The sequence below is a fragment of the Eubalaena glacialis genome, chromosome 3, assembly GCF_028564815.1.
Source record: "Eubalaena glacialis isolate mEubGla1 chromosome 3, mEubGla1.1.hap2.+ XY, whole genome shotgun sequence".
NCBI lineage: Eukaryota > Metazoa > Chordata > Mammalia > Artiodactyla > Balaenidae > Eubalaena > Eubalaena glacialis.
In genome coordinates, this window is record NC_083718.1 from 57,647,765 (window position 1) to 57,674,611 (window position 26,847).

General features: G+C 36.0%; 1 protein-coding gene across 5 annotated transcripts in view; it reads left to right on the plus strand.

Moving 5' to 3' along the window:
* COP1 (COP1 E3 ubiquitin ligase) overlaps positions 1 to 26,847 on the plus strand; it is a 270,583-nt gene that overhangs the window by 35,742 nt on the left and 207,994 nt on the right. For 4 of the 5 annotated variants that reach the window (XM_061185681.1, XM_061185683.1, XM_061185682.1 and 1 more), the window contains exons 3-5: positions 2,509 to 2,606; positions 9,133 to 9,209; positions 9,880 to 9,999. In XM_061185681.1, the coding sequence (XP_061041664.1) occupies positions 2,509 to 2,606; positions 9,133 to 9,209; positions 9,880 to 9,999 (295 nt within the window). The remainder of the gene's footprint in view (positions 1 to 2,508; positions 2,607 to 9,132; positions 9,210 to 9,879; positions 10,000 to 26,847) is intronic. The other variant, XM_061185680.1, reaches the window with a different exon arrangement.

Genomic DNA, 26,847 nt, shown 5'->3' on the forward strand with positions numbered 1-26,847 from the left:
ACTCTTTGACAAAGGAGGCAAGAATATACAATGGAGAAAAGACAGTCTCTTCAGCAGGTGGTGTTGGGAAAGCTGGACAGCTGCATGTAAATCCGTGAAGTTAGAACACTCCCTTACAGCATACACAAAAATAAACTCAAAATGGCTTAAAGACTTAAATATAAGACATGACAACATAAAAATCCTAGAGGAGAACATAGGCAAAACATCCTGTAACATAAGTTGCAGTAATATTTTCTTAGTTCAGTCTCCCAAGGCAAAAGAAATAAAAGCAAAAATAAACAAATGGGACCTAATCAAACTTATATGCCTTTGCACAGCAAAGGAAACCGTAAACAAAACAAAAGACAACCTACAGACTGGGAGAAAATGTTTGCAAGTGATGCAGCTAACAAGGGCTTAATTTCTTAAATATACAGAGAGCTCTTGCAACTCAATATCAAAAAAAACAAACAACCATTCAAAAACTGAGCAGAAAACCTAAATAGACATTTCTCCAAAGAAGACATACAGATGGCCAACAGGTCACCTGAAAAGATGCTCCACGTCGCTAATTATTAGAGAAATGCAAATCAGAACTACAGTAAGGTATCACCTCACGCTGGTCAGAATGGCCATCATCAAAAAGTCTACAAATAAATAAGTGCTGGAGAGGGTGTGAAGAAAAAGGAACCCTCCTACACTGTTGGTGGCAATGTAAATTGGTGCAGTCACTGTGGAAAACAGTTTGGAGGTTCCTTAGAAAACTAAAAGTAGAGTTACCATATGACCCTGCAATCCCACTCCTGGGCATATATGTGGAGAAAACTGTTAATTCAAAAAGGTTCATACACCCCAATGTTCATAGCAGCACTATTTACAATAGCCAAGGCATGGAAGCACCCTAAATGTCCATCAACAGATGGATGGATAAAGAAGATGTGGTATATATACAGTGGAATATTAGCCATTAAAAAGAGTGAAATATTGCCATTTGCAGCAACATGGATGGACTAGGGATTATCATACAAAGGAAGTAAGTCAGGCAGAGAAAGACAAATATTATATCACTTATATGTGGAATCTAAAAAATAATACAAATCCACTAACTTACAAAACAGAAACAGACTGACAGACCTAGAAAACAAACTTACTACCAGAGGGGAGCGATAAATTAGGACTATGGGATTAATAGATATACATTACTATGTATAAAATATATAAACAGCAAGGATTTGCCATATAGCACATGGAACTATATTCAATCCCTTGTAATAACCTATAATGGAAAAGAATCTGAAGCTGTTCATCTGATACTAACACAATATTGTAAATCAACTATAGTTTAATAAATAAAATTTAAAAGTTTTAAAAAATACACATACATAATTTTTTAAAACAAATGGAATTGTATCCACTGTGTTAGAGGTTATTTTTATTTAGTAACATAATTATATAGTGACTTTTTTCCTAATGTCGATTTGATATTTCTTTGGGGTTTAGTTGAATGACATTTTCAAAGTTTTTTGTTATAAGACAATACACAATTGTAAAAAACCAAACATTACAGAAATATATAATCTAAGAAGGCAAAAATTTCTCATAATCATATTTCTCCAGCTGTACCTATTAATAGTTATTAGATTATTTTTCATGGCGTATAGTTACATATTACAGTGTGATTTTTATTGGCTGTATACATTGCATTGGATTGATGTTTACAAATTTATGTAGTCAATTTCCTAGTGTTTTGGTTTCTTCTAATTTATTTTGCTATTTACAGATAACTTTGAATTGAACATCTTTCTACATATATATATCTGCTTATTTCCATAGGATAAATTCCTAGAAGTAAAATCACTACGTCAAAGAGGATACACAGCCTTAAGGTTTTCCATACAACTTGCCTTCTAGAAAGTGGCAGTTCCTGCAGCAGTACATGAAATTATTCATATCTATATGTACTCCTTAACTCTGACAGTTTTTTCTTTATTTTTCTATTCTGATTGATAAAAACTAATATATAATTTTAAATCAATTTTTCATCCTAATGAAAGTGATGATTTCCCATGCTTATTGACTAATTTTTGTCTTGCTGATTTTTCTGTTCTTATTTTCTTTTCATTTGAATGAGCTCTTTTTGTATTGAGGATATCAGCACTCCAAGAATACAGATAGTCTGTTTGCTTAACTAAATTACAGGCATTTGTTTTTCTTGGTGTTTTTATATACTGTTTAAATTGCATAAACTTAAAAGCTAGTATATCTTTTAAAATGTTATATCCAGTAGGCTTGTTATTTGAGTTTATTTTTAAATAATATTTTAAAATAACTTTTGTATACTATTATCTAATAAATGCGCTATGTATCTTCTTTATAGTATAAAAGTATAAGCTGAAATAAATTTGATAACTGCTAGATAACATGTTGAAAATGAGGAATAGAAAACTAATAGGCATTATTTTGTGACTAGTTTATTAATTTATCACTGATTTAATCAAGCTATTTTATTTTTTCTCTTGTTAATAGCTACAAGTGTATTCATCAGAGTTTGGAGGACAATAATAGATGTCCCAAGTGTAACTATGTTGTGGATAATATTGACCATCTGTATCCTAATTTCTTGGGTGAGTCTTTGGAATGGTTTTTAATTTTTAAAAATATTTAGTTCCCAAAAGGGTGTGTTAGCACTAATTTATTTAGAGAACGTAGCTTAGAGGTAAGCAATCTCTCTCTCCTACTCACCAGGGTGCTTTTCTCAATCTTCCCCGGGTTGTGAAATTGATTCTATACCATATGTACCATATCATATTATATTTAAGTTTCATTAAAAAAAAATTGGTACAACTCTTAGATTCTTACGTTGATGGCTGGACAGAATGTGAGGCTAAAGGAGAATGCCAGAGTTCCAGATACCTGTCTCTATATCATGTTGTGTGTTCCTGTTGTTTCTACTTCTGGGGCAGAAGTTAGAAGCAATGGAGGAAAAGGTTAATGGAGAGGCGGAAGGGAGATAAAACTTGTATATGAGGACTCCTAGATGGGGGAAGAGAGTCTGTGACCTGGGGAGGCAATTGAAAAGTAAAACTGGGGAAAGAAAGACATGGATATGGAACTTTTGAGGGAGGAATGGTGACTGGAGAAGAGAGACACAAATAGGGAACCCTTAAGGTAAATGGTAAGTGATTGGGAATAGTATCTAGTCAGAGACCAATTATGAAAAATCTAAAAATTCTACATGTTGAAAAGCCTAAGATATTGTGGAAAATCTTTAGTTTGAGTTTTTGGGAATGAAGATTAATTTTCCAAAGATTAATTTTCAGGTATGGGTAGGCATGAAGTAGGGCACTATTGGGTATGTATATCAGAAAGGATAATTCTTCGTTCTAAAGAGTAACACACTCAGAGTTAAGGATGTGATGTCTACTTGTGTATTAGATTCTGACTTGCCAGTGCTTTGGTTGCAGTTTGATTTGTTTGGTGGTTTATAATACATCATGAATTGGAACCTTTTCAGCCATGGCTTTCCTTTTTTTATCTCTGCTCTAAAATTACATTGGCTTCAATCCTTTTTTCTCTTTCACTCTTCAGTACAATCCAATATCTTTTCATAAAGGAAAATCATCAGATGATTGCATAGCAGAAAGGAACCCTGAAGGAAATATTTTGAAGATTTTCTGTTGGAATACCAAGTTCTTCTAGGTAGATAAAGTCTTGTGGCAAACTAGGAGAATGAACTTAGGAAAAGAAGAAACACTGAGTGGTATGATACTCTGTGGGACTGGACTTCATGAGCTAAGTTAGGTGAAATGGAAACCGAAGTCCCACAAAGCAGAACCCTTTGTCCATGAACTGACAAACATGGATTGATGCTGCTTTGTGCATCTAGAATCACTTTTCTATGAGTTGTCATAACTTTCGAAAATTACTTCTTCTTTTGGAATGGTTAAATACAGAAAGGAATCCAATGGTCTGAAGATTTTGGTATTGATATTTACCAAATTTAATGAGTCCAAATTCTGTTATGTGAATTTCTGAATAGTGAGAGAGAGAGAGAGAGAGAGAGAGAGAGAGAAAACACCATTATACTGATATGGAAGGAATATGAAAATACAGCACTAAGATGTAAAGTAATTTCATACTTCATATATTCTCAAATGTATATATTCAGTGAATAGTGAAGTCATAATTACTGATTTCCTAAGCTAGAAATTATCTTGGCAATGATACAGTTTTTTTTCTTTTTTTAAAAAAGTATTTATTTATTTATTTATTTGGCTGTGCCGGATCTTAGCTGTGGCACGAGGGATCCTCACTGCTGCACACGGGATCTTTGTTGCGACATGTGGCCTCTTAGTTGCGGCATGCGGTGTCTAGTTCCCTGACCAGGGATTGAACCCGGGCCCCCTGCATTGGGAGCGCGGCGTCTTAACTGCTGGACCACCAGAGAAGTGTTTTTAACCTTCTCTTTATATGGATAAAAATTTTTGGTTTTGGATAATTGGAGTGTGTTTTATGCCCGTATTTGAAGTCTTTTAATTATAGTGCAGCTTCCAGTGTGATTATTTATGTCAGCCATAGAAATAACATTTCATCCTGATATAACTATTTCTGTTTTACTGCCCATCACCCTTTCCAGTCTTTACCTTTGTACAGATGGTCAAGATGGTCTAATCCTTCGGTTCCCGTGCACTCAGGATGCTACTAAGATCTGTTTCTGAAAGTGGAATATCATTTGTTTTTTCTGTACTGAAAAAACTATTCCCATTGCTTTAGTCTGAGACTACATGATTTGTGTAGTGCCTGTAGTTCTTGGTTGGATTAAAAAGACCTTGAGCCTTTTAAAAGTAATTTCAGATTTCCTCTTGAGCATGGTAAAATAAGTATAAGTTCTATGATTCTGAAGTGTTCTTGGTAGACTTGCACCTTTTTTATTGCTAGGTTAGGACCCTTCACTTTTAATGCTTTATGTTTACCTTAGTCATGGATAGAGGGCTGGGCTACCCATTTTCTGTAGCAGTGGTCTTCAAACCTTTTTGCTTGGGTGACCCATATAAAAATTCTGAAAAATGATGTACTTCTTCCCACATTGATGCCACATTTTAAATGAGCATCCACATTTTTTCTTTATAAGTTTAAGTGTTTGTAAAGGATATAATTTTAGGAGTGTTGTAAATATGGTTATTTAAAAATAAGCTTTTATCTCTTTTTAAAATGTATCCAGTAGAATCTGAATAGTATAGTGATTTGATACTTATTATTGATTCAAAAATAAATGCTTTTCATTAACAATGGGAAATTTCATTCTTTGTCTCTTTGAATTTATACTTAAATTGCATATTGCTCACATAATTTTATCCTTATATAATATATTTTCATGCTTGAAATTCTTATTGATTTATCTGTCATACTTTTCTGTAACAGAAAATAGAACTTATAGACCTTGAAGTTTCTTTTGAACATAATTTTCTATTAAGTATTTTAAAAATCTTAAATGTTTTATCTGAGTTGTTATTGTAATTATTAGACATGCAATTGATCAAATAAATATTTACAAATTTTATAAAGTATTCGACATAAAAATTTATTGAAAATCGGCTGCTTAATGTGTGATGGTGTCCTTCTCAATTAGTTCCATTGCCATTTATGGTTATTACTAGGACAAGGATTCAGTTTCATTTGTATTCTTTTTATTTATTTATTTAGGATCATCACAGCTTTTTAAAAAATTGAGATATAACTGACATATAATATTGTGTAAGTTTAAGATTTTTCCTTTTTATTTTTGAAAGGGTAAGTCATGAGAAACTTTGCTTACGTAAATAATTTGATGGGGATTGAAGGAACTTTGTTCCTGCTACGTCACTTAGTTCTTTGATCTCCTTCTGAATTATGTGCTTCAATAAAAGCACTTAGTCAAAAAAATTTTTTTAATACCCTATTAACAAGTCCACTCCTTTCTTCAATTTTAATGAAAGCAAAGAATTGGAAGCCAAACACTCAAGTAGGATTAGGTTTTCTGGTCATTAGAGTCATGCGCTTTTTTGTCAAGACAGATATTTTGATTTTTCCTTTCATGCCCTAAGCACTACAGTACAGTCCCTCGTTTTTGGTCTTCCTCTACCCACCCCCCGCTCCAAAAAAAAAGAAGGCACACTCTCACTCTTCACCTTTCTATCCCCTTGGTCTTGAGAACTCTCTCTCCTGATCCTGGAAGGCTCATGTGGGGTGAGGGGGTGTCTCTCCTCCCACCTCTGCAGTTGCTCTCCTACACTCCTGCCAAGGCTTAGCTCTCCCAGTCCCTCAGTGATGCATGATCTCTCCAGCTACCAACCCCTGCCCCCCACCCCCCAGCAATCTCTTTTCTAACGTTCTCTGTGTATAAAATTTGTAAATTGAATAGTTTTATCTCTCTAATGAATGACCCTCTTATTCTTTAATGTAAAAGGCAACATACATGCAAAATTTAAAATCCTTGTTTAAACAAATGTAGGCAGCTCACATAATGTCTTTACTACTGCCAAGTGCTTTCCCAGGTGCTTTATGTATGTTAACTCATTGAATTCTCAGTCCTATGACATAGGTAATTGTTGTCATCCTCATTCCTCCAGCGAGGAAACTAAAGCACAGAGAAGTCAAGTAACTTGTGTAAAGTTATACAGCCAGTAAGTGGCGGAATTGGGATTTGGTCCTAAGCAGTCTGGCTTGAGTATGTGCTTTTACTATACTATCCTGCCTCCGAAAAGACAATTGCTAGAATGAAAGCTTTAGCAGTAGAAAGGCATTATTTGTGCTTAGTACTATGGCTATTATAAGGATCCAGAGAATTATAATTATGGATATAGAATATTCACGTTCAGTGGTATATGAGATTTCTTGGTAAAATCCAATGTGGTGCACATATTTAAGTATTACAATTATTTAAGTTACAATTTTTATTTAAAAAGCTAATTCTATAACTGAAACATTAAATTCTTATTCACATACTCCTCTTTATTCCCACTACGTTATTTCAAGTTCTCTCCTTTATCTTCCCTGGATTATAATAATAACTGCTTGTGAGATACCAGGCTCTTCAGAATCAGGCTCTGATCTGTCTACAGTTCCAGCCTTAGTTCTTAGCCCCTGTTAATCGTTGACAAAATCACTCTGACCCTGTATTTCAGCTGTATTGATTTTTTTTTAAATTATTAGCACCTTTAATTATTATTTATTTTATTTTATTTTATTTTGGCTGTGTTGGGTCTTCGTTTCTGTGCGAGGGCTTCCTCTAGCTGCGGCAAGCGGGGGCCACTCTTCACTGCGGTGCGCGGGCCTCTCACCATCGTGGCCTCTCCCGTTGCGGAGCACAGGCTCCAGACGCGCAGGCTCAGTAGTTGTGGCTCACGGGCCCAGTCGCTCCACGGCATGTGGGATCTTCCCAGACCAGGGCTCGAACCCGTGTCCCCTGCATTAGCAGGCAGACTCTCAACCACTGCACCACCAGGGAAGCCCAGCTATATTGATTTTAAATCATCTTATCTCCTGCTGTTTTATGACTTTATCCCCTCCACACACACACCCTTTTTTTTGGCGGCGGAATCTTAGTTCCCCGACCAGGGATTGAAACCAGGCCAATGACAGTGAAAGCGCTGAGTCTTAACCATTGGACCGCCAGGGAATTCCCCCCACACACCCTTAATGTGAGTTCTTTTCCACTTCTCTTCCTGTTTAGTAAGTCCCTGCGTGCCTGTTATGGCCCAGTTCTAATGTCACCTTCTGTGTGAAGCCTACTTGTTAATATTTTAATTGATCCTTGTCCTTTGTTCTTTTTAAATCTATTTCAATGATAGTACTGATTATCATAACTGCTGCATCACATATATTTGTCTTCCTACTCTGAGTTGCTTGAGTCTTGGATTAAGTCTTAGTTAGGTTGAGTCTTACTTATCTTTAAAGCTTGGCTCCTAGTGTGGCCCTGGAACCTCTCTGATTTGTTCAAAAATATTTGTAGTAGATTGTGGTATAGTGGGAAGTATTAGATAGTTGGGTTTGTTTCCCAGCTCTGTCTTGTATTGTATGTCACCATGAGTAACTTCCTTATGCTCTTTCTAATATTTCCTCATCTCTAAAATGTGAAGAATAACCCATAGGATAATGTCTATAAATGAAAGGCTAATAAGGTGACAAGCTTAGTGCTAGTTGTCCTTTTCTTTATCAGTTTATTTTTTTTATCAGTTGGGTGTTAAAAACAAAAGAATCCAATTAAAAGTGGCTTGAACATTAAGGAAAATGTATTGATTTATACAGAAAGAATTTTTAGAATTAGTTAAGTTGGTATCTCAGTGATATTGTCAAGTTCTTTCCATCTTTCTGACCTTCCGTCTCCAGCAGATGTGTTGGTCCTTTGGCTAGCTCCCCTCAAGATTGCAAGATGGCTTTAAGCAGTTCCAGATATCATCCCTTAATGAAGGGAGAAAAATAACTTGTTTTTCTTCTATCCTTCTCTTCTGAAAGACAGCATACCTTTCGTTGGTCAAAACTAGGTCACATAGTTTACCCTCCATCAATTGCTGGCAAGAGTATATGACTAGATTGGCTTAAGTTAGTCAAGATTCATACCATGGGGCCAGTGAGGGATCTAGCCTCTCTGAAAGTATGTGACAGTTGGCATTCTGACATTTGGAAAAAAATCATATTCTTATTTTTAAAAAAGGTTAGAATGGTTTATGGATAGGTAACTGACAGTGTTTGCCATGATATTTATAGAAAAGTCAAACAAAAAGAACAACAAATAAAAATCTTTAGTGCCTACCTCATAGAATTGGCCAGTTACCCTGTAGAGCATGGCACAGTCTCATACGGTGAAGACTTGTCTTTCTCCAAGTGCTGATAGTGTCATCATTGAGACACGTAAGAGAAAGTACATATTCTGAAGAATTCTCCTCTTGCAGTAATGGTAGTGGTAATAATAGTAGTAGTTGTAGTAGTAGTAGCTGCGGCAAAACTGTTTCTAATTTGAAATAAAATAAAAACTTAGCATTTTCTGCTTAGCATTATTTAAGGTTTGGGACTTTTTAAAGTTAAATAGAATCCATCTAAATAGAACAATTGGACGATACATTTAATAAAAATGTAGATTATGTGTGCTTTTTGTTTTGTTTCTATTTTCAGTGAATGAGCTCATTCTCAAACAGAAGCAAAGATTTGAGGAAAAGAGGTTCAAATTGGACCACTCAGTGAGTAGCACCGTATGTTTCAACTCTTATTACTATTTTTAATTATTACTATTTTTAATAAATCTCAATTTGCTGTTTTTATGGGTTTAATATTAATTAGGTATTATTGATTTTTCTTAAAGGAGATTTAAGATTCTATTCAATAAAGAACTTTCTTACCTGCATTGTCTAAAATTTACTCTTATCTTTTGAAAGGTCTGGTGGGATTATATTGAGTCAGAGTTTGCTTGTAATACATGACATTTGAAGAATTATATGGCAGGGTGAAACTATGGATGGTAATTTGAAAAAAAAGACTCTCAGTTTAAGAGGATTAGCCCAAATTATTGAAGCAAATGAGCTTAAATTAATACCGTACCAAATACAAAGTTGAAAATATGGTTAGACAAGTAATTAAAATCCAGGCACTTATTTTGAAGAGAATTATACCTTTAGAGATGCTGACTTAACATGTCTTAAATATGCCTTTCATATCCATTGTTTAAATTTATTTAAGGGAGAAATAGTGATTAAATTATGATTAGAAGGCCTTGGGGAGACACTAGCTGGGAAGGAATAGGTTGGAATGTTATAGTTTATTTTTGATATGTTATCTAATAAACATATTAGGAAGTAGCAAACATTTATTTTTGACTCTCTAAAACAATTGTCTTAGGAAGTTGTGTTTCTTCTTTGTTTTTAGAATGGCCACAGGTGGCAAATATTTCAGGATTTGTTGGGAACTGACCAAGATAATCTTGATTTGGCCAATGTCAACCTCATGTTGGAGTTACTAGTGCAGAAGAAGAAACAACTGGAAGCAGTAAGTGGCCCCTGAACTTTAAAAAATTTTGTTTTAAATGGTGCTCTTTCAGTTGCATTGAAAAAGATCTAGAAATGTTTAAAAATAATAGGGTAGTGTTACTCAGTCCATCCAGTTTTATTCAACAAGAAACATCTGCAAGCTACTACTTCTAACAGGTTCCCCTTTTTCAATTCAAAGAAAGAACAAATTCCTTATAATACAACTTACTTTCAATGGCCAGTTTGTATTAACAAAAGCTGAATGTTAAGATCATGAGAAAGTACAGTTTCATTTTAATAGGGAACAATTATATTGGTTATTTTTTCTTCTAGTGAATCTTCCCCTCTTCACATATGGGATTTGGAGGAGAAAACAGTGATTATTTCTATCTACATAAAATCCTTCCAGCAGGTGTCGATTGGCAGTAACAGCAGTCTGTGGCTTAACTAAGGGCATTTAGAAAGATGGGAACTGGAACGAAATTGTATCCTGTTTCATGTAATGGAATCTAAATAAATGAAAAATTGCATTTATTTCTGGTAAATAAATGTAAACAGTATAAAATGGGAATTTGCATGTGTTCGTTAGAAATTGAGTATGCTTCATTATAAAGAATATATACCTTAGCACAAGCAAATACCCACCCTGACCTAGCTTAAACAAAAAGGGGATATAAATTGACAGAATAAGGGACTGAGTAGCTCACACACATAAAAAGGAAGAGCTTAACAACCAAATGTCGGGAAGATTGGAAGCATCACTTCTCTGGAGACTATATGGAAATGAAATCAGACACTTGAATGTTGTTGGGAGTTTTTCTTTTTTACTTTTCATGACTGTTTCTTTAGGACAGGTCTGATTTTCTTTTCTCAGCTTTTATTACATGGCGGATAATGTGGTCACCTGTACTTCCTCATTTATATTTATGTTTTTTGATCAAAGAAGAAAAAGAGCTTTGTAGCTTGATTTTTAAAAATTCTGTGGATAGATTCGGATTAACATAGCTTGGATCTGGATACCACTTAATAGAATGGGAATCTCTTAGTAGGAGAAAGGAGTAGGTGAGGTTGAGCTGACCAAAATGAGTCTCCCATGCTGTGTCTTTTTTGTGGTGGGAATTTCTCCTGTGTTTTTGGAGGGGGGCGTGGGGGGGACTTTATCTTTCATTTATTTTTTTCTTTCAGTTTTGTTGAGATGTAATTGATGTATAGCACTGTGTAAGTTTAAGGTATACAGCATAATGACTTGATGCATATATTGTAAAAGATTACCACAGTAAATTTAGTTAACATATGTCATCTCATATAGATACAAGAAAAAAGAGGAAGAAAAAGTTTTTTTCCTTGTGATGAGAACTTTTAGGATTTACTCTCTTAGCAACTTTCAAATATACCTTCCAGTAGTGTTAACTATAGTCATCATGTTGTATGTCATATTCTCAGTACTTATTTATCTTAAAACTGGAAGTTTGTGCTTTTTGACCTTCATTCAATTCCCCCATCACCTGCTCCTAGTAACCACAAATCTGATCTTTTTCTGTGAGCTTGGTGTTTTTAGTTTTTTTGTTTTCTTCTTTTAAGATTCCACATGTAAGTGAGATCATACAGTGCTTGTCTCTTTTTCTGACTTATTTCATTTATACTGCTCATGAAGTCCATCCATGTTGTCGCAAGTGGCAGGATTTCCTTCTTTTTTATGGCTGTATAGTATTCCATTGTATATATACCACATCTTTATCCAATCATGCATTGATGGACACTTAGTTTATTAGCATATCTTGGCAATTGTAAATAATGCTGCATGAACATGAGGGTGCAGATATTTCTATGACATAGCAATTTAATTTCCTTTGGATATATACCCAGAAATGGGATTGTTGGATCATATGGTAGTTTTATTTTTAATTTTTTTAGGAACCTCCATACTATTTTCCATAGTGGCTATACCAACTTACATTCCCACCAGCAGTGCACAAGGGTTTCCTTTTCTCCACATCCTCACCAGCATTTGTTCTTTCTTGTCTTTTTATGGTGGCCATTGTGACCTGTGTGAGGTGATGTCTCCTTGTGGTTTCGATTTGTATTTCCCTAATGATTTGTGAGGTTGACCACCTTTTCATGTACCTGTTGATAATTTGAATATCTTATTTGGAAAATCCTTTGCCCATTTTTAAACTGGCTTATTTGAGGGTTTTTTTGCTATTGAATTATATGAATTCTATATATACAGTATTTTGGATATTAACCTCTTATCAGATATATGATCTGCAAATATTTTCTCCCATTCCGTTGGTCGCATTTTCATTTTGTTGATCATTTCTTTGGTTGTGCAGAAGCTTGTAAGTTTGATATAGTCATACTTGTTTATTTTTGATTTTTTTGCTTTTGCTTTAGGTGTCATATCCCAAAAATTGTTGCCAAGACTCTCCTATGATTTTAAACATAGTTTTCTATTAGCATCTACTGTGTGCAAGATGTTGTGTTAAGGGTAGTGGAAAGGACGGGATTCTGCTATGTGTGTGTGTGTGTTGGGGGGGATAGGGTGGAGTAGCTGAGGAGATAAACTAAAGTAAATATTTTCACATAGTGGTAAGTGATATAAATATACTTCTCTATGATAGACTGAACAAACATATGTAGTTATCTTACTCCCTTAATGCTATTAAAATGACAGTAGAGATGAGCTTCAAGATGGTGGAAGAGTAAGACGTGGAGATCACCTTCCTCCCCACAAATACATCAGAAATACAGCTACATGTGGAACAACTCCTATAGAACACCTACTGAACGCTGGAAGAATACCTCAGACCTCCCAAAAGGCAAAAAACTCCCCACGTACCTGGGTAGGGCAAAAGAAAAAAGAAGAAACAGAGACAAAAGAATAGGGACGGGACCTGCACCAGTGGGAGGGAGCTGTGAAGGAGGAAAGGTTTCCACACACTAGGAAGCCCCTTCGCGGGCGGAGACTGCGGGTGGTAGAGGAGGGAAGCTTCGGAGCCACAGAGGAGAGCACAGCAACAGGGGTGCGGAGGGCAAAGCAGAGAGATTCCTGCACAGAGGATCGGTGCCAACCAGCACTCACCAGCCCGAGAGGCTTGTCTGCTCACCCGCCAGGATGGGTGGGAGTTGGGAGCTGAGGCTACGGCTTCAGTCGGATCCAAGGGAGAGGACTGGTGTTGGCTGTGTGAACACAGCCTGAAGGGGGCTAGTGTGCCACAGCTAGCCGGGAGGGAGTCCGGGAAAAGGTCTGGAACTGCCTAAGAGGCAAGAGACTTTTTCTTGCCTTTTGGTTTCCTGGTACGCGAGGAGAGGGGATTAAGAGCGCCGCTTAAACGAGCTCCAGAGACATGTGCGAGCTGCGGCTATCAGTGCGGACACCAGAGACGGGCATGAGATGCTAAGGCTGCTGCTGCAGCCCCCAAGAAGCCTGTGTGCAAGCACAGGTCACTATCCACACCTCCCCTCGTGGGGGCCTGTGCAGCCTGCCACTGCCAGGGTCCTGTGATCAAGGGACAGCTTCCCTGGGAGAACACACGGCGCGCCTCACGCTGGTGCAACTTCATGCTGGCCTCTGTCGCCGCAGGCTCGCCCCGCATTCCATACCCCTCCCTCCCCCCTGCCTGAGTGAGCCAGAGCCCCCGAATCAGCTGCTCCTTTAACCCCGTCCTGTCTGAGCGGGGAACAGACACCCTCAGGTGACCTACATGCAGAGGCGGGGCCAAATCCAAAGCTGAACCCCAGGTGCTGTGCAAACAAAGAAGAGAAAGGGAAATTTCTCCCAGCAGCCTCAGGAACAGCGGATTAAATCTCCTCAATCAACTTGATGTACCCTGCATTTGTGGAATACCTGAATAGACAATGAATCATCCCAAACTGAGGAGGTGGACTTTGGGAGCAACTATATATATATATATTTTTTTGTGAGTGTGTATGTGTATGCTTCTGTGTGTGATTTTGTCTGTATAGCTTTGCTTTTACCATTTGTCCTAAGGTTCTGTCTGTCCGTTTTTTTTTTTTAAGTATAGTTTTTAGCGCTTGTTATCATTGGTGGATTTGTTTTTTGGTTTGGTTGCTCTCTTCCTTCTTTCTTTTTTTTTTTTATTACTTGTTAAATTATTTTTGATAATTATTTTTTATTTTAATAACTATTTTATTTTATTTCATTTTATTTTGTTTTATTTCATTTCATTTCATCGTCTTTCTTTCTTTTTTTCTCCCTTTTAATCTGAGCCGTGTGGATGACAGGATCTTGGTGCTCCAGCCAGGCGTCAGGGCTGTGCCTCTGAGGTGGGAGAGCCAAGTTTAAGACATTGGTCCACCAGAAACCTCCCAGCTCCACGTAATACCAAACAGCGAAAATCTCCCAGAGATCTCAATCTCAACGTCAAGACCCAGCTCCACTCAACAACCAGCAAGATGCAGTGCTGCACACCCTATGCCAAACAACTAGCAAGACAGGAACACAGCCACACCCATTAGCAGAGAGGCTGCCTAAAATCATAATAAGGTCACAGACACCCCAAAACACACCACCAGACATGGACCTGCCCACCAGAAAGACAAGATCCAGCCTCATCCACCAGAACACAGGCACTAGTCCCCTCCACCAAGAAGCCTATACAACCCAATGAACCAACTTTACCCACTGTGGGCAGACACCAAAAACAACGAGAACTACAAACATGCAGCCTGAGAAAAGGAGACCCCAAATGCAGTAAGTTAAGCAAAATGAGAAGTTAGAGAAATAACACAGCAGATGAAGGAGCAAGGTAAAAACCCACGAGACCTAACAAATGAAGAGGAAATAAGCAGTCTACTTGAAAAAGAATTCAGAATAATGGTAGTAAAGATGATCCAAAATCTTGGAAATAGAATGGAGGAAATACAAGAAATGTTTAACAAGGACCTAGAAGAACTAAAGAGCAAACAAACAGTGATGAACAGCACAATAAATGAAATTAAAAATTCTCTAGAAGGGATCAATAGCGGAATAACTGAGGCAGAAGAACGGATAACTGACCTGGAAGATAAAATAGTGGAAATAACTACTGCTGAGCAGAATAAAGAAAAAAGAATGAAAAGAATTGAGGACAGTCTCAGAGACCTCTGGGATAACATTAAATGCACCAACAATTGAATTATAGGGGTCCCAGAAGAAGAAGAGAAAAAGAAAGGGACTGAGAAAATATTTGAAGAGATTAGAGTTGAAAACTTCCCTAATATGGGAAAGGAAATAGTTAATCAAGTCGAGGAAGCACAGAGAGTCCCATACAGGATAAATCCAAGGAGAAACACGCCAAGGCACATATTAATCAAACTATCAAAAATTAAATACAAAGAAAAAATATTAAAAGCAGCAAGGGAAAAACAACAAATAATATACAAGGGAATCCTCGTAAGGTTAACAGCTGATGTTTCAGCAGACACTCTGCAAGCCAGAAGGGAGTGGCAGGACATATCTAAAGTGATGAAAGGGCAAAACCTACAACCAAGATTACTCTACCCAGCAAGGATCTCATTCATTTGACAGAGAAATTAAAACCTTTACAGACATGCAAAAGCTAAGAAACTTCAGTACCATCAAACCAGCTTTACAACAAATGCTAAAGGAACTTCTCTAGGCAGGAAACACAAGAGAAGGAAAAGACCTACAATAACAAACCCAAAACAATTAAAATGGTAATAGGAACATACATATCAATAATGACCTTAAATGTAAATGGATTAAATGCTGTAACCAAAAGACAGACTGGCTGAATGGATACAAAAACAAGACCTGTATATATGCTGTCTACAAGAGACCAACTTCAGACCTAGGGACACATACAGACTGAAAGTGAGGGGATGGATAAAGATATTCCATGTAAACGCAAATCAAAAGAAAACTGGAGTAGCAAATCTCATATCATACAAAATAGACTTTAAAACAAAGAGTATTCCAACAGATAAAGAAGGACACTACATAATGATCAAGGGATCAATCCAAGAAGAAGATAGAACAACTGTAAATATTTATGCACCCAACATAGGAGCACCTCAATACATAAGGCAAATGCTAACAGCCATAAAAGGGGAAATCAACAGTAACACAATCATAGTAGGGGACTTTAACACCCCACTTTCACCAATGGACAGATGATCCAAAATGAAAGTAAACAAGGAAACACAAGCTTTAAATGATACATTAAACAAGATGGACTTAATTGAAATTTATAGGACATTCCATCCAAAAACAACAATACACTTTCTTCTCAAGTGCTCGTGGAACATTCTCCAGGATAGATCATATCTTTGGTCACAAATCAAGCCTTGGTAAATGTAAGAAAATTGAAGTATCCAGTATCTTTTCTGACCACAACGCTATGAGACTAGATATCAATTACAGGAAAAAAATGTAAAAAGTGCAAACACATGGAGGCTAAACAATACACTACTTAATAACCAAGAGATCACTGAATAAATCAAAGAGGAAATCAAAAAATACCTAGAAACAAATGACAATGAAACCACGACAACCCAAAACCTATGGGAGGTAGCAAAAGCAGTTCTAAGAGGGAAGTTTATAGCAATACAATCCTACCTTAAGAAAAAAGAAACATCTCAAATAAACAACCTAACCTTATAGCTAAAGAAATTAGAGAAAGAACAAAAAAGCCCCAAAGTTAGCAGAAGAAAAAATCATAAAGATCAGATCAGAAAAAAATGGAAAAGAAATGAAAAAAACGATAGCAAAGATCAATAAAACTAAAAGCTGGTTCTTTGAGAATATAAACAAAATTGATAAACCATTAGCCAGACTCATCAAGAAAAAAAGGGAGAAGACTCACATCAGTAGAATTAGAAATGAAAATGGAGAAGTAACAACTGACACTGCAGAAATACAAAGGATCATGAGAGATTACTACAAGCAACTATATGCCAATAAAATGGACATCCTGGAAGAAATGGACAAATTCTTAGAAATGCACAACCTTCCGAGAGTGAACCAGGAAGAAATAGAAAATATGAACAAACCAATCATAAGCACTGAAATTGAAACTGTGATTAAAAATCTTCCTACAAACAAAAGCCGAGGACCAGATGGCTTCACAGGCGAATTCTATCAAACATTTAGAGAATAGGTAACACCTATCCTTCTCAAATTCTTCCAAAATATAGCAGAGGGAGAAACACTCTCAAACTCATTCTACGAGGCCACCATCGCCCTGATACCAAAACCAGACAAAGATGTCACAAAGAAAGAAAAGTACAGGCCAATATCACTGTTGAAAATAGATGCAGAACTCCTCAACAAAATACTAGCAAACAGAATCCAACAGCACATTAAAGGGATCATACACCATGATCAAGTGGGGTTTATCCCAGGAATGCAAGGATTCTTCAGTATACACAAATCAATCAATGTGATACACCATATTAACAAATTGAAGGAGAAAAAATATATGATCATCTCAATAGATGCAGAGAAAGGTTTTGACAAAATTCAACACCCATTTATGATAAAAACCCTCTGGAAAGTGGGCATAGAGGGGACTTACCTCAACATAATAAAGGCCATATATGACAATCCCACAGCCAACATCATCCTCAATGGTGAAAAACTGAAACCATTTCCACTAAGATCAGGAACAAGACAAGGTTGCCCACTCTCAGCACTATTATTTAACATAGTTTTGGAAGTCTTAGCCACAGCAATCAGGGAAGAAAAAGAAAGAAAAGGAATCCAAATTGGAAAAGAAGAAGTAAAGCTGTCACTGTTTGCAGATGACATGACACTCTTCGTAGAGAATCCTAAAGATACTACCAGAAAACTACTTGAGCTAATCAATGAATTTGGTAAAGTAATGGGATACAAAATTAATGCACAGAAATCTCTTGCATTCCTATACACTAATGATGAAAAATCTGAAAGTGAAATTAAGAAAACACTCCCATTTACCACTGCAACAAAAAGAATAAAATACCTAGGAATAAACCTATCTAAGGAGACAAAAGACCTGTATGCAGAAAATTATAAGACACTGATGAAAGAAATTAAAGATGATACAAATAGGTGGAGAGGTATACCATGTTCTTGGATTGGAAGAATCAACATTGTGAAAATGACTATACTACCTAAAGCAATCTACAGGTTCAGTGCAATCCCTATCAAATTACCACTGGCATTTTTCACAGAACTAGAACAAAAAATTTCACAATTTGTATGGAAACACAAAAGACCCCGAATAGCCAAAGCAATCTTGAGAAAGAATAACGGAGATGGAGGAATCAGGCTCCCTGACTTCAGACTATACTACAAAGCTACAGTAATCAAGACAGTGTGGTACTGGCACAGTAACAGAAATATAGATCAATGGAACAGGATAAAGAGCCCACAGATAAACCTATGCACATATGGTCACCTTATCTTTGATAAAGGAGGCACGAATATACAATGGAGAAAAGACAGCCTCTTCAATAAGTGGTGCTGGGGAAACTGGACAGCTATATGTAAAAGAATGAAATTAGAACACTGCCTAACACCGTACACAAAAATAAACTCAAAATGGATTAAAGACCTAAATGTAAGGCCAGACAGACACTATCAAACTCCTAGAGGAAAACATAAGCAGAACACTCTATGACATAAATCACAGCAAGATCCTTTTTGACCCATCTCCTAAAGAAATGAAAATAAAAACAAAAATAAACAAACGGGATCTAATGAAACCTAAAAGCTTTTGCACAGCAAAGGAAACCATAAACAAGATGAAAAGACAACCTTCAGAATTGGAGAATATATTTGTAAATGAAGCAGCTGACAAAGGATTCATCTCCAAAATTTACAAGCAGCTCATGCAGCTCAATATCAAAAAAACAACCCAATCCAAAAATGGGCAGAAGATGTAAATAGACATTTCTCCAAAGAAGATATAGATTGCCAACAAACACATGAAAGAATGGTCAACATCATTAATCATTAGAGAAATGCAAATCAAAACTACAATGAGATATCATCTCACACTGGTTAGAATGGCCATCATCAAAAAAATGTACAAACAACAAATGGTGGAGAGGGTGTGGAGAAAAGGGAACCCTCTTGCACTGTTGGTGGGAATGTAAATTGATACAGCCAGTGTGGAGAACAGTATGGAGGTTCCTTAAAAAACTAAAAATAGAACTACCATACGACCCAGCAATCCCACTTCTGGGCATATACCCTGAGAAAACCATAATTCAAAAAAGAGTCATGTACCACAATGTTCATTGCAGCTCTATTTACAATAGCCAGGATATGGAAGCAACCTAAGTGTCCATCGACAGATGAATGGATGAAGAAAATGTGGCACATATATACAATGGAATATTACTCAGCCATGAAAAGAAACGAAATTGAGTTGTTTGTAGTGAGGTGGATGGACCTGGAGTCTGTCATACAGAGTGAAGTAAGTCAGAAAGAGAAAATCAAATACCGTATGCTAACACATATATATGGAATCTAAAAAAATAAAATAAAATGCTCATGAAGAACCTAGGGGCAAGACGGGAATAAAGATGCAGACCTACTAGAGAATGGACTTGAGGACACGGGGAGGGGGAAGAGTAAGCTTGGACAAAGTGAGAGTGGCATGGACATATATACACTACCAAATGTAAAACCGATAGCTAGTCGGAAATAGCAGCATAGCACAGGGAGATCAGCTTGGTGACTTGTGACCATCTAGAGGGGTGGGATAGGGAAGCTGGGAGGAAGGGAGATGCAAGAGGGAAGAGATATCATGATATATGTATATGTATAACTGATTCACTTTGTTATAAAGCAGAAACTAACACACCATTGTAAAGCAGTTATACTCCAATAAAGATGTTAAAAATAAAATAAAATGACAGTAAAGGGACTTTTAAAAGGCAAAAGAATGGGAGAAGAGACAATGGCAGCAATGGATGAAAAGTAATAGATTAGGAGATCTGAGAAACCTGAGCCAGCAGTGGGGAAGAGCTAGGAACGAACCCTATTTATATTGTGGAACAAAGGCCTTGGAATTGGGAGCATGAGATAGCTCACACAGTAAAGGCTGAAAACAGGACGATTTGTTGAGAATCTGATTAAGAAGCAGTTGGATTCTCTGATCCCTTCCTGTACTACTCATAGCAAATGATTCTCCCTTTTGCACCGTAAGAGAACACTAGAATTTTTTTTCCGTGGTGGTGGTAAAAGAGAGACTTTCTGGACTATTGCACCACAGGCTCACTTAAGGGTGTGTATGGGCTATTTACTGAAGATAGATAAGTTTACATACTGAATATGAGAGCTGTTAACCTTATTCCCCCTTTGACCTGTCGACATTAATCTTTGCATGCTTTTTGTCTCTGTCTTAGAATTGAAGAAGTACAAGTATCTTAGTTTTAGAACTCAGGTCTTTTCTGTTATTTTTTGATGAGGGAGCCAGTTCAGAAGCAAACTTCCTGTCATAGGTATAACATTTTTCATTATTGTTTTCCTGTTTTACTTAGCATTATTATTTAACTTGATGAATATTTCTAACATACAGAAAAGTACAGAAAATAATGAGACTCTTGACTTACCTTCTTTCAGTTTTAATAAATAGTAACACTTTACCATATTTGTCTTAGGTCTGCCTTTTGAGAATTAAATATTTTTTTATACTTAAAACCCTCTCATCTCATTCCATTCTCCCAGAGTAACCACCATATGAAGTTGGCAAGGATCCTTCTGAAGCGTGTATAAGCTTTTATTAAACATATACTTGCATCTACAACCGTACATAAAGTATTGTTTGTATGATTTAGAAGTTTATATAAAGAGTTTCAAACTGTAGTTATCTTTTTGACCTATCCTTTTTTGTTTACTTTTTGAGGTTCCTGCTGATAAATATAGATTTAGTTTAATTATTTTCACTTCTCTATAGTAATCCATTGCATGAACATTTCTATTCCCCTGTTGATGTGCATTTAAGTTGTTCTGAATTCATAATTATGAGTGTCAGTACTGCATTTAGTATCATTATTCATGTCTCCTTGTGCTCATATATATATACTTAGTGATTTAAGGAGTGGAATTGCTATTCATAGGGTTTGAATGCCCATTTTAACCGTATTAAATATTGCCATATTGCTCTTCTGTGGGTTTGTACCATATCAACCCTTGGTATTTTTTTTTAGTTTCTGCCAGTCTGATAGTTGTCAGATGCTTGTGTTTGTGTGTGTGTATGTGTGTGTTTTGTTTTGTCATTTTGTATTTTTTGTATTTCTGTGATTACTAGCAAAGAGAATTTCTTCATTTGTTTGTCTGTCTTGGTTTCTTATTTGATGAATTGCCTATTCATAGCCTATACCCATTTTCCTAATAGATTGTTTCTTTTTTCTTATTGATTTGTTAGAAGTGTGTGTGTGTGTGTGTGTATTTTGGATATTGCTACTTTGCCAAATGCTATTTTGGTAATTGAATTCTAGTTGAATTGTATTGTGGTCAGACTGATTTATATGATTTTAGATTGAGTATTTTTCATGATTTCATTTTATTTGTCTCGTTGGCTTGTCAGATAGAACATTTTGTTCGGTTTCTTAGTGGTTGCTTTTGGGATTTTAATATAATTGCTATTACATTGTACTTTTGAGTAATATTATCTTACTTCATCAGTATTAGAAGAACCTTACAACAGTATACTTCCATTTCTTCTCTCTCAGCCTTTGTACTATTTTTTGTCAAATGTTTTACTTCTTTATATGTTATAACCCCCCCACATAAATCATTATTAATTTTGGTTTAAACAATAAATTATGTTTTATGGAGATTTTTTAAAAGTTCTATATATACATATATTTATCATTTCTGGTGTACTTCATTGTTTTGTTTTCCGGTCACTCTTTCATTCATTCTTTCGTGTGTGTTTTTTAAAAATAAATTTATTTATTTATTTATTTACTTACTTATTTACTTATTTATTTATTTATTTTGGGCTGCGTTGGGTCTTCGTTGTTGCACGCGGGCTTTCTCTAGTTGAGACGAACGTGGGCTCCTCTTCTTTGTGGCGCGTGGGCTCCTCGTTGCAATGGCTTCTCTTGTTGCCGAGTACGGGCTCTAGGCATGCAGGCTTCAGTAGTTGTGGTGCACAGGCTTAGCTGCTCTGCGGCATGTGGGATCTTCCTGGACCAGGGATCGAACCCGTGTCCCCTGCATTGGCAGGTGGATTCTTAACCACTCTGCCACCAGGGAAGTCCCCATTCATTCTTTTGAATTCCATCTGTAATTTTCCTTCCGCCTGAAGGACAGCTTTTATCATTTCTTTAGTGTAGATCTGCTGGTGATGAATCTTTCACCTTCTATATCTGACAAAGTCTTTATTTACCCTTTATGCCTGAAATACAGTTCCAAATGAGTATAGAATTCTAGATTTACTTTTTCTCTTTCAGTATTTTAAAGATGTTGCTCCATTGTCCATTGTCTTGCATTGTTTCAGATGAGAAGTCTTTATCCTCAGAATGAAATGTATTTCTCTCAGTTTAAAATGTTCTTTTTGTGGTTTTAAGTATTTTGACTTTGATATACTTTGGTATAGATCCCCCCCCCCGCCATGTTTCTTGTTCGTGGGGTTCTTTGAGATTCTTGGATTGGTGGGATTATAGTTTCCGTAAGATTTGGAAAATTTTTGGTCATTATTTCTTCAAATATTTTTCTGTCACCTTTTCCACTTTGGGAACTCCAATTACACATCTGTTAGGTTGGTTGAAGTTATACCACAGCTCATGCATAAACAGCTGTGCTTATTTATGTTTTATCTTTTTCCCCTGTCTAGTTCATTTTGGATAGTTTCTATTTCTGTTGTCAAGTTCACTACTTTTTTCTATAATCTTTTGTCTCTCCTTAACTTGGAGAACACATATAGGTAGTTATAGTAACTTTTTTATGGCTGTATTTGCTTATTTTATTATTTGTGTGATTGCTGCATCTGTTTTTATTGATGGATTTTTTTGCCTTATTTTGGGCCGTATTTTCCTTATTTGCATGCTTATTAATCTTTTGATTGGATGCCAGAAATTGTACATTTTACCTTGTTTAGTGTTGTTATTTTTGTATTCCTTTACACATTTCTAAACTTTATTCTGGCATGTAGTTAAGTATTTTTGAAATAGTTTGATTCTCTTGAAGCTTGTTTTTTAAGCTTTGTTAGGTAGAACTAGAATAGATTTTTGGCAGTCTCATTGAGTGTTCTACCTGATGCCTGTGTATTTCGAAGTTTTTCCACCTAGCTCCTGGGATAATGTATTATTTCTGGTCCTTTGTCTGAAATTCATCCATTCATATAACTAGCCTGCTGTTTTGTTGTTTAAAGTAGGAATTCTATCTTTCTCATTGCATTTTAGCCAGTAACTTCAATTTGTTTGCTTTTGGTCCATTGAAATTTATTGTGATTTTTTTTTTATGGCTCACTATATGGTCTGTTTTGTTAAATGTTCACCTTCATTTAAAAGCAATGTGTTATTTGCTGTGCTTTATAAATGTAGAGTTTGTTGATATTGTTCAAAAATTTATTTTCTCCTTGCTCCATCAATTATTGATTGGGGTATGTTAAAAATACAATTTTTGATTGTTTATTTTTCATGGATTTCTGTGATTTTTACTTCATGTATTTTGAAGCCCGTTATTAGGTGCCTACATGTTTAGGATTGTTATGTCTTCTGGATGAATCATCCCCTTTGTCACTATGAATTGTATATGTTTATTGCTGGAAATATACCTTGTTCTGGAGTCTGCTTTTATATTTTCTGATGTTAATATAGCCTCAGTAGCTTAGTTATGACTAGAGTTTCTATGGTATATTCTTCTGTACCCTTTTACTTTCATTCTGTTGTTTTTATATTTTAAAAATGTGTCTCTTAACTGTATGTAGTTGAGTTTTTAATGCAATCTAATAAGCTCATTAATTCAAATACTTAAGTTCATTTAAATGTAATATATAATAATTATCAATGTGGTCAGGTTTGAGGTCTACCATGTTGGTATTTGTTTTCTGTTTTTCCATATATTCCTTATTTCCCCTTTCTCCTTTCTTGCTTTCTTTAGAGATCATTGAGTTTCCAGAGTTTCATTTTAGTATACCATCTTCTCTATTTTTCACATATTGCTTATTATTGTATTTCTAGTGGTTTCTCTAAAGATTACAAAATGCCTTTTTTACTTTTCACAGTCAACCTTGAGTTTATAGTATGCCACTTCAAGGACATTGTATTCACAGTCGACATTGAATATACAGTTGACCCTTAAACAATGCAGCTATTAGGCGTGCTGACCCCTGCAAAGTTGTAAATCCGCATCTAACTTTATAATCAGCCCTCCATATCCACGGTTCAGTATTCATGGGTTCAACCAGCTATGGATCGTGTAGTACTGCAGTTTGTATTTATCGAAAAAAATCCATGTATAAGTGGACCCATGCAGTTCAAACCTGTGTTGTTCAAGGGTCAACTATATACCATTTTATGGAAAGTGCAAGACCTTATAGTATTTCAATTTACCAAGCTCCTGCCTTTCATGATTCAAATTATGTTATAAACCCCACCAGTTATTTTTGCTTTTAACAGTTAATAGTCTTTTGAAGAAATGATGCAAAAAAAGAAAAAAAAAAAGACCCTTTTAAACCAAAATATTTACCCTTTGAGTTGTCTCCATTTTCTCTTGTAGATCTGAGGTTCCATCTGAGTCATTTCCCTTTTGTCTGTATAATTTTCTTTACTATTTCTTGTATAGCTGATAGTTTTGTTCTGCATAGAAGTCTAGTTTTTTTTTTCTTTTAACACTTCAAAGACATATTTTCATTTTCTATTTGCTCCTTTGTTTCTGATGAAATTTTCAGTCATTCTTAATGTTCTTCCCCTAGTGTATCCTTTTTGGCTGCTTTTAAGATGTTCTTTTTGACATTAGTTTTCAGTTTGACTGTGATATTCCTAGCTTTCATTTAAAAAATATTTATCCTGCTTGTGTTTCACAGAACAGGAGGATCTGTTTGTTGAGCATGTGAACCATTATTTATTCAGCCCTGTGCTCTCTCTCCTTTTCCTTAGGATTCCAGTCATATGTTTTATTGTTTCATATTATCCCACATATTTCTGATGCTCTGTTTTTATTTTTTCCTCTCTCTGAACTGGGTTAAGTAATTTATATTGAACTGTCTTTGAGTTCGTTATTCCTTTCCTCTGTTCTGTCCATCTGTTCCAAACTTCATTCATAGTTTTTTTATTTTTATTTTTTTATTTCAGACTTTTTATTCTTCATTTCTAGGTTACACTTTGTTCTTTCAGTTCTTTTCTAATACTCCATTTTTTTTGCTCATTTTGTCCATTTTCTCAATTCTTTTTTTATTTCATTTTTTTATACAGCAGGTTCTTATTAGTTATCTATTTTATACATATTAGTGTATATATGTCAATCCCAATCTCCCAGTTCATCCCACCACCACCCCCCCATTAATTCTTTAATAATATAGAGACATATTTTAAAGTCTTTTTTGCTCATTCCAGCAAGTGTGTCATCTGTGAACTTCATTCTTTTGCCTGTTTTTTTTAAATTTATTTTTGGCTGTGTTGGGTCTTCGTTGTGCATGGGCTTCTCATTGCAGTGGCTTCTCTTGTTGCGGAGCATGGCCTCTAGGCGCATGGGCTTCAGTAGTTGTGGCACGCAGGCTCAGTAGTTGTGGCTCGCGGGCTCCAGAGCACAGGCTCAGCAGTTGTGGCACATGGGCCCAGCCGCTCCGCGGCATGTGAGATCGTCCCGGACTAGGGCTCGAACCTGTGTCCCCTGCATTGGCAGGCGGATTACCAACCCCTGGGCCACCAGGGGAGTCCCATTTTGACTGTTTTTTTCTCTTGACTTTTCCTACTTCTTTCCCTGTCTTGTAATTTTAAAGTTGTATTCAAGAGCAGTACAGAGACTAAAGTAGTTAATACTTTCTTCCTGAATGGTCTTGCCTTTTCCTTTGTCAGGGAGCAAGGATAAGACACTGACCTCTTTGGTCTAATCAGTAATTTAGCTGAGTTGGTGCTCAGTTGTTGCTTGAGCTAGTTTCAGTTCATTGAAAGTGAAGTGGGGAATTCTATGGCAGTCCAGTGGTTAGGATTCTGTGCTTTCATTGCTGAGGGCCTGGGTTCATTCCCTGGTCAGGGAACTAAGATCCTGCAAGCCGAAGTGGCCGTGCTTTTTTATAGTATGTGCAATATCTCAGTGAGTCTTCAAATTTTGACTGGCTTATTCTTATCAATCTATAAACATACAGATTCCTGGAATCTTTTCTAGAGTAACAGAATCATATAAAATCCAGCCCAGTGTCTATTTTAAGAAATGCCTCAAATAATTCTGTTGCATAGCCAGGTAAACAAAAGTTTTATTAATCTTTCTTATTTTTGTTTGTTTTAGAAATGCTCCACTGGACTTTTTTATTCTTTTAAAATATGTATAGGAAAGTTGGAATTGTAGTTGTTCATAAACCATGTCTTATTGTTATTCCACTTTTAGCTTTTGATATTCTTTTTATGCATATTTGTCAGATGTAGCTGAAATTCATTGGTTCATTGTGTAAATTTTAATACTAAAAGGTATCTTTTTGTAATTTTATTTTATTTTATTTATTTATTTTGGCTGTGCTTGCAGGATCTTAGTTCCCCTAACAGGGATTGAACCCACTCCCTCGGCATTGAAAGGGCAGAGTCCTAACCATTGGACCACTAGGGAGTTCCCCTGTAATTTTATTTTTTGATAACAAAAAATGTTAAACTTATAATTACCATTTATCTGTTACATCTTTGTTTCAGTTACCAATGTGTGTTATTTACCCTCCCTCCACTTGATAATATTAAAATTTTGTTTTAAAAT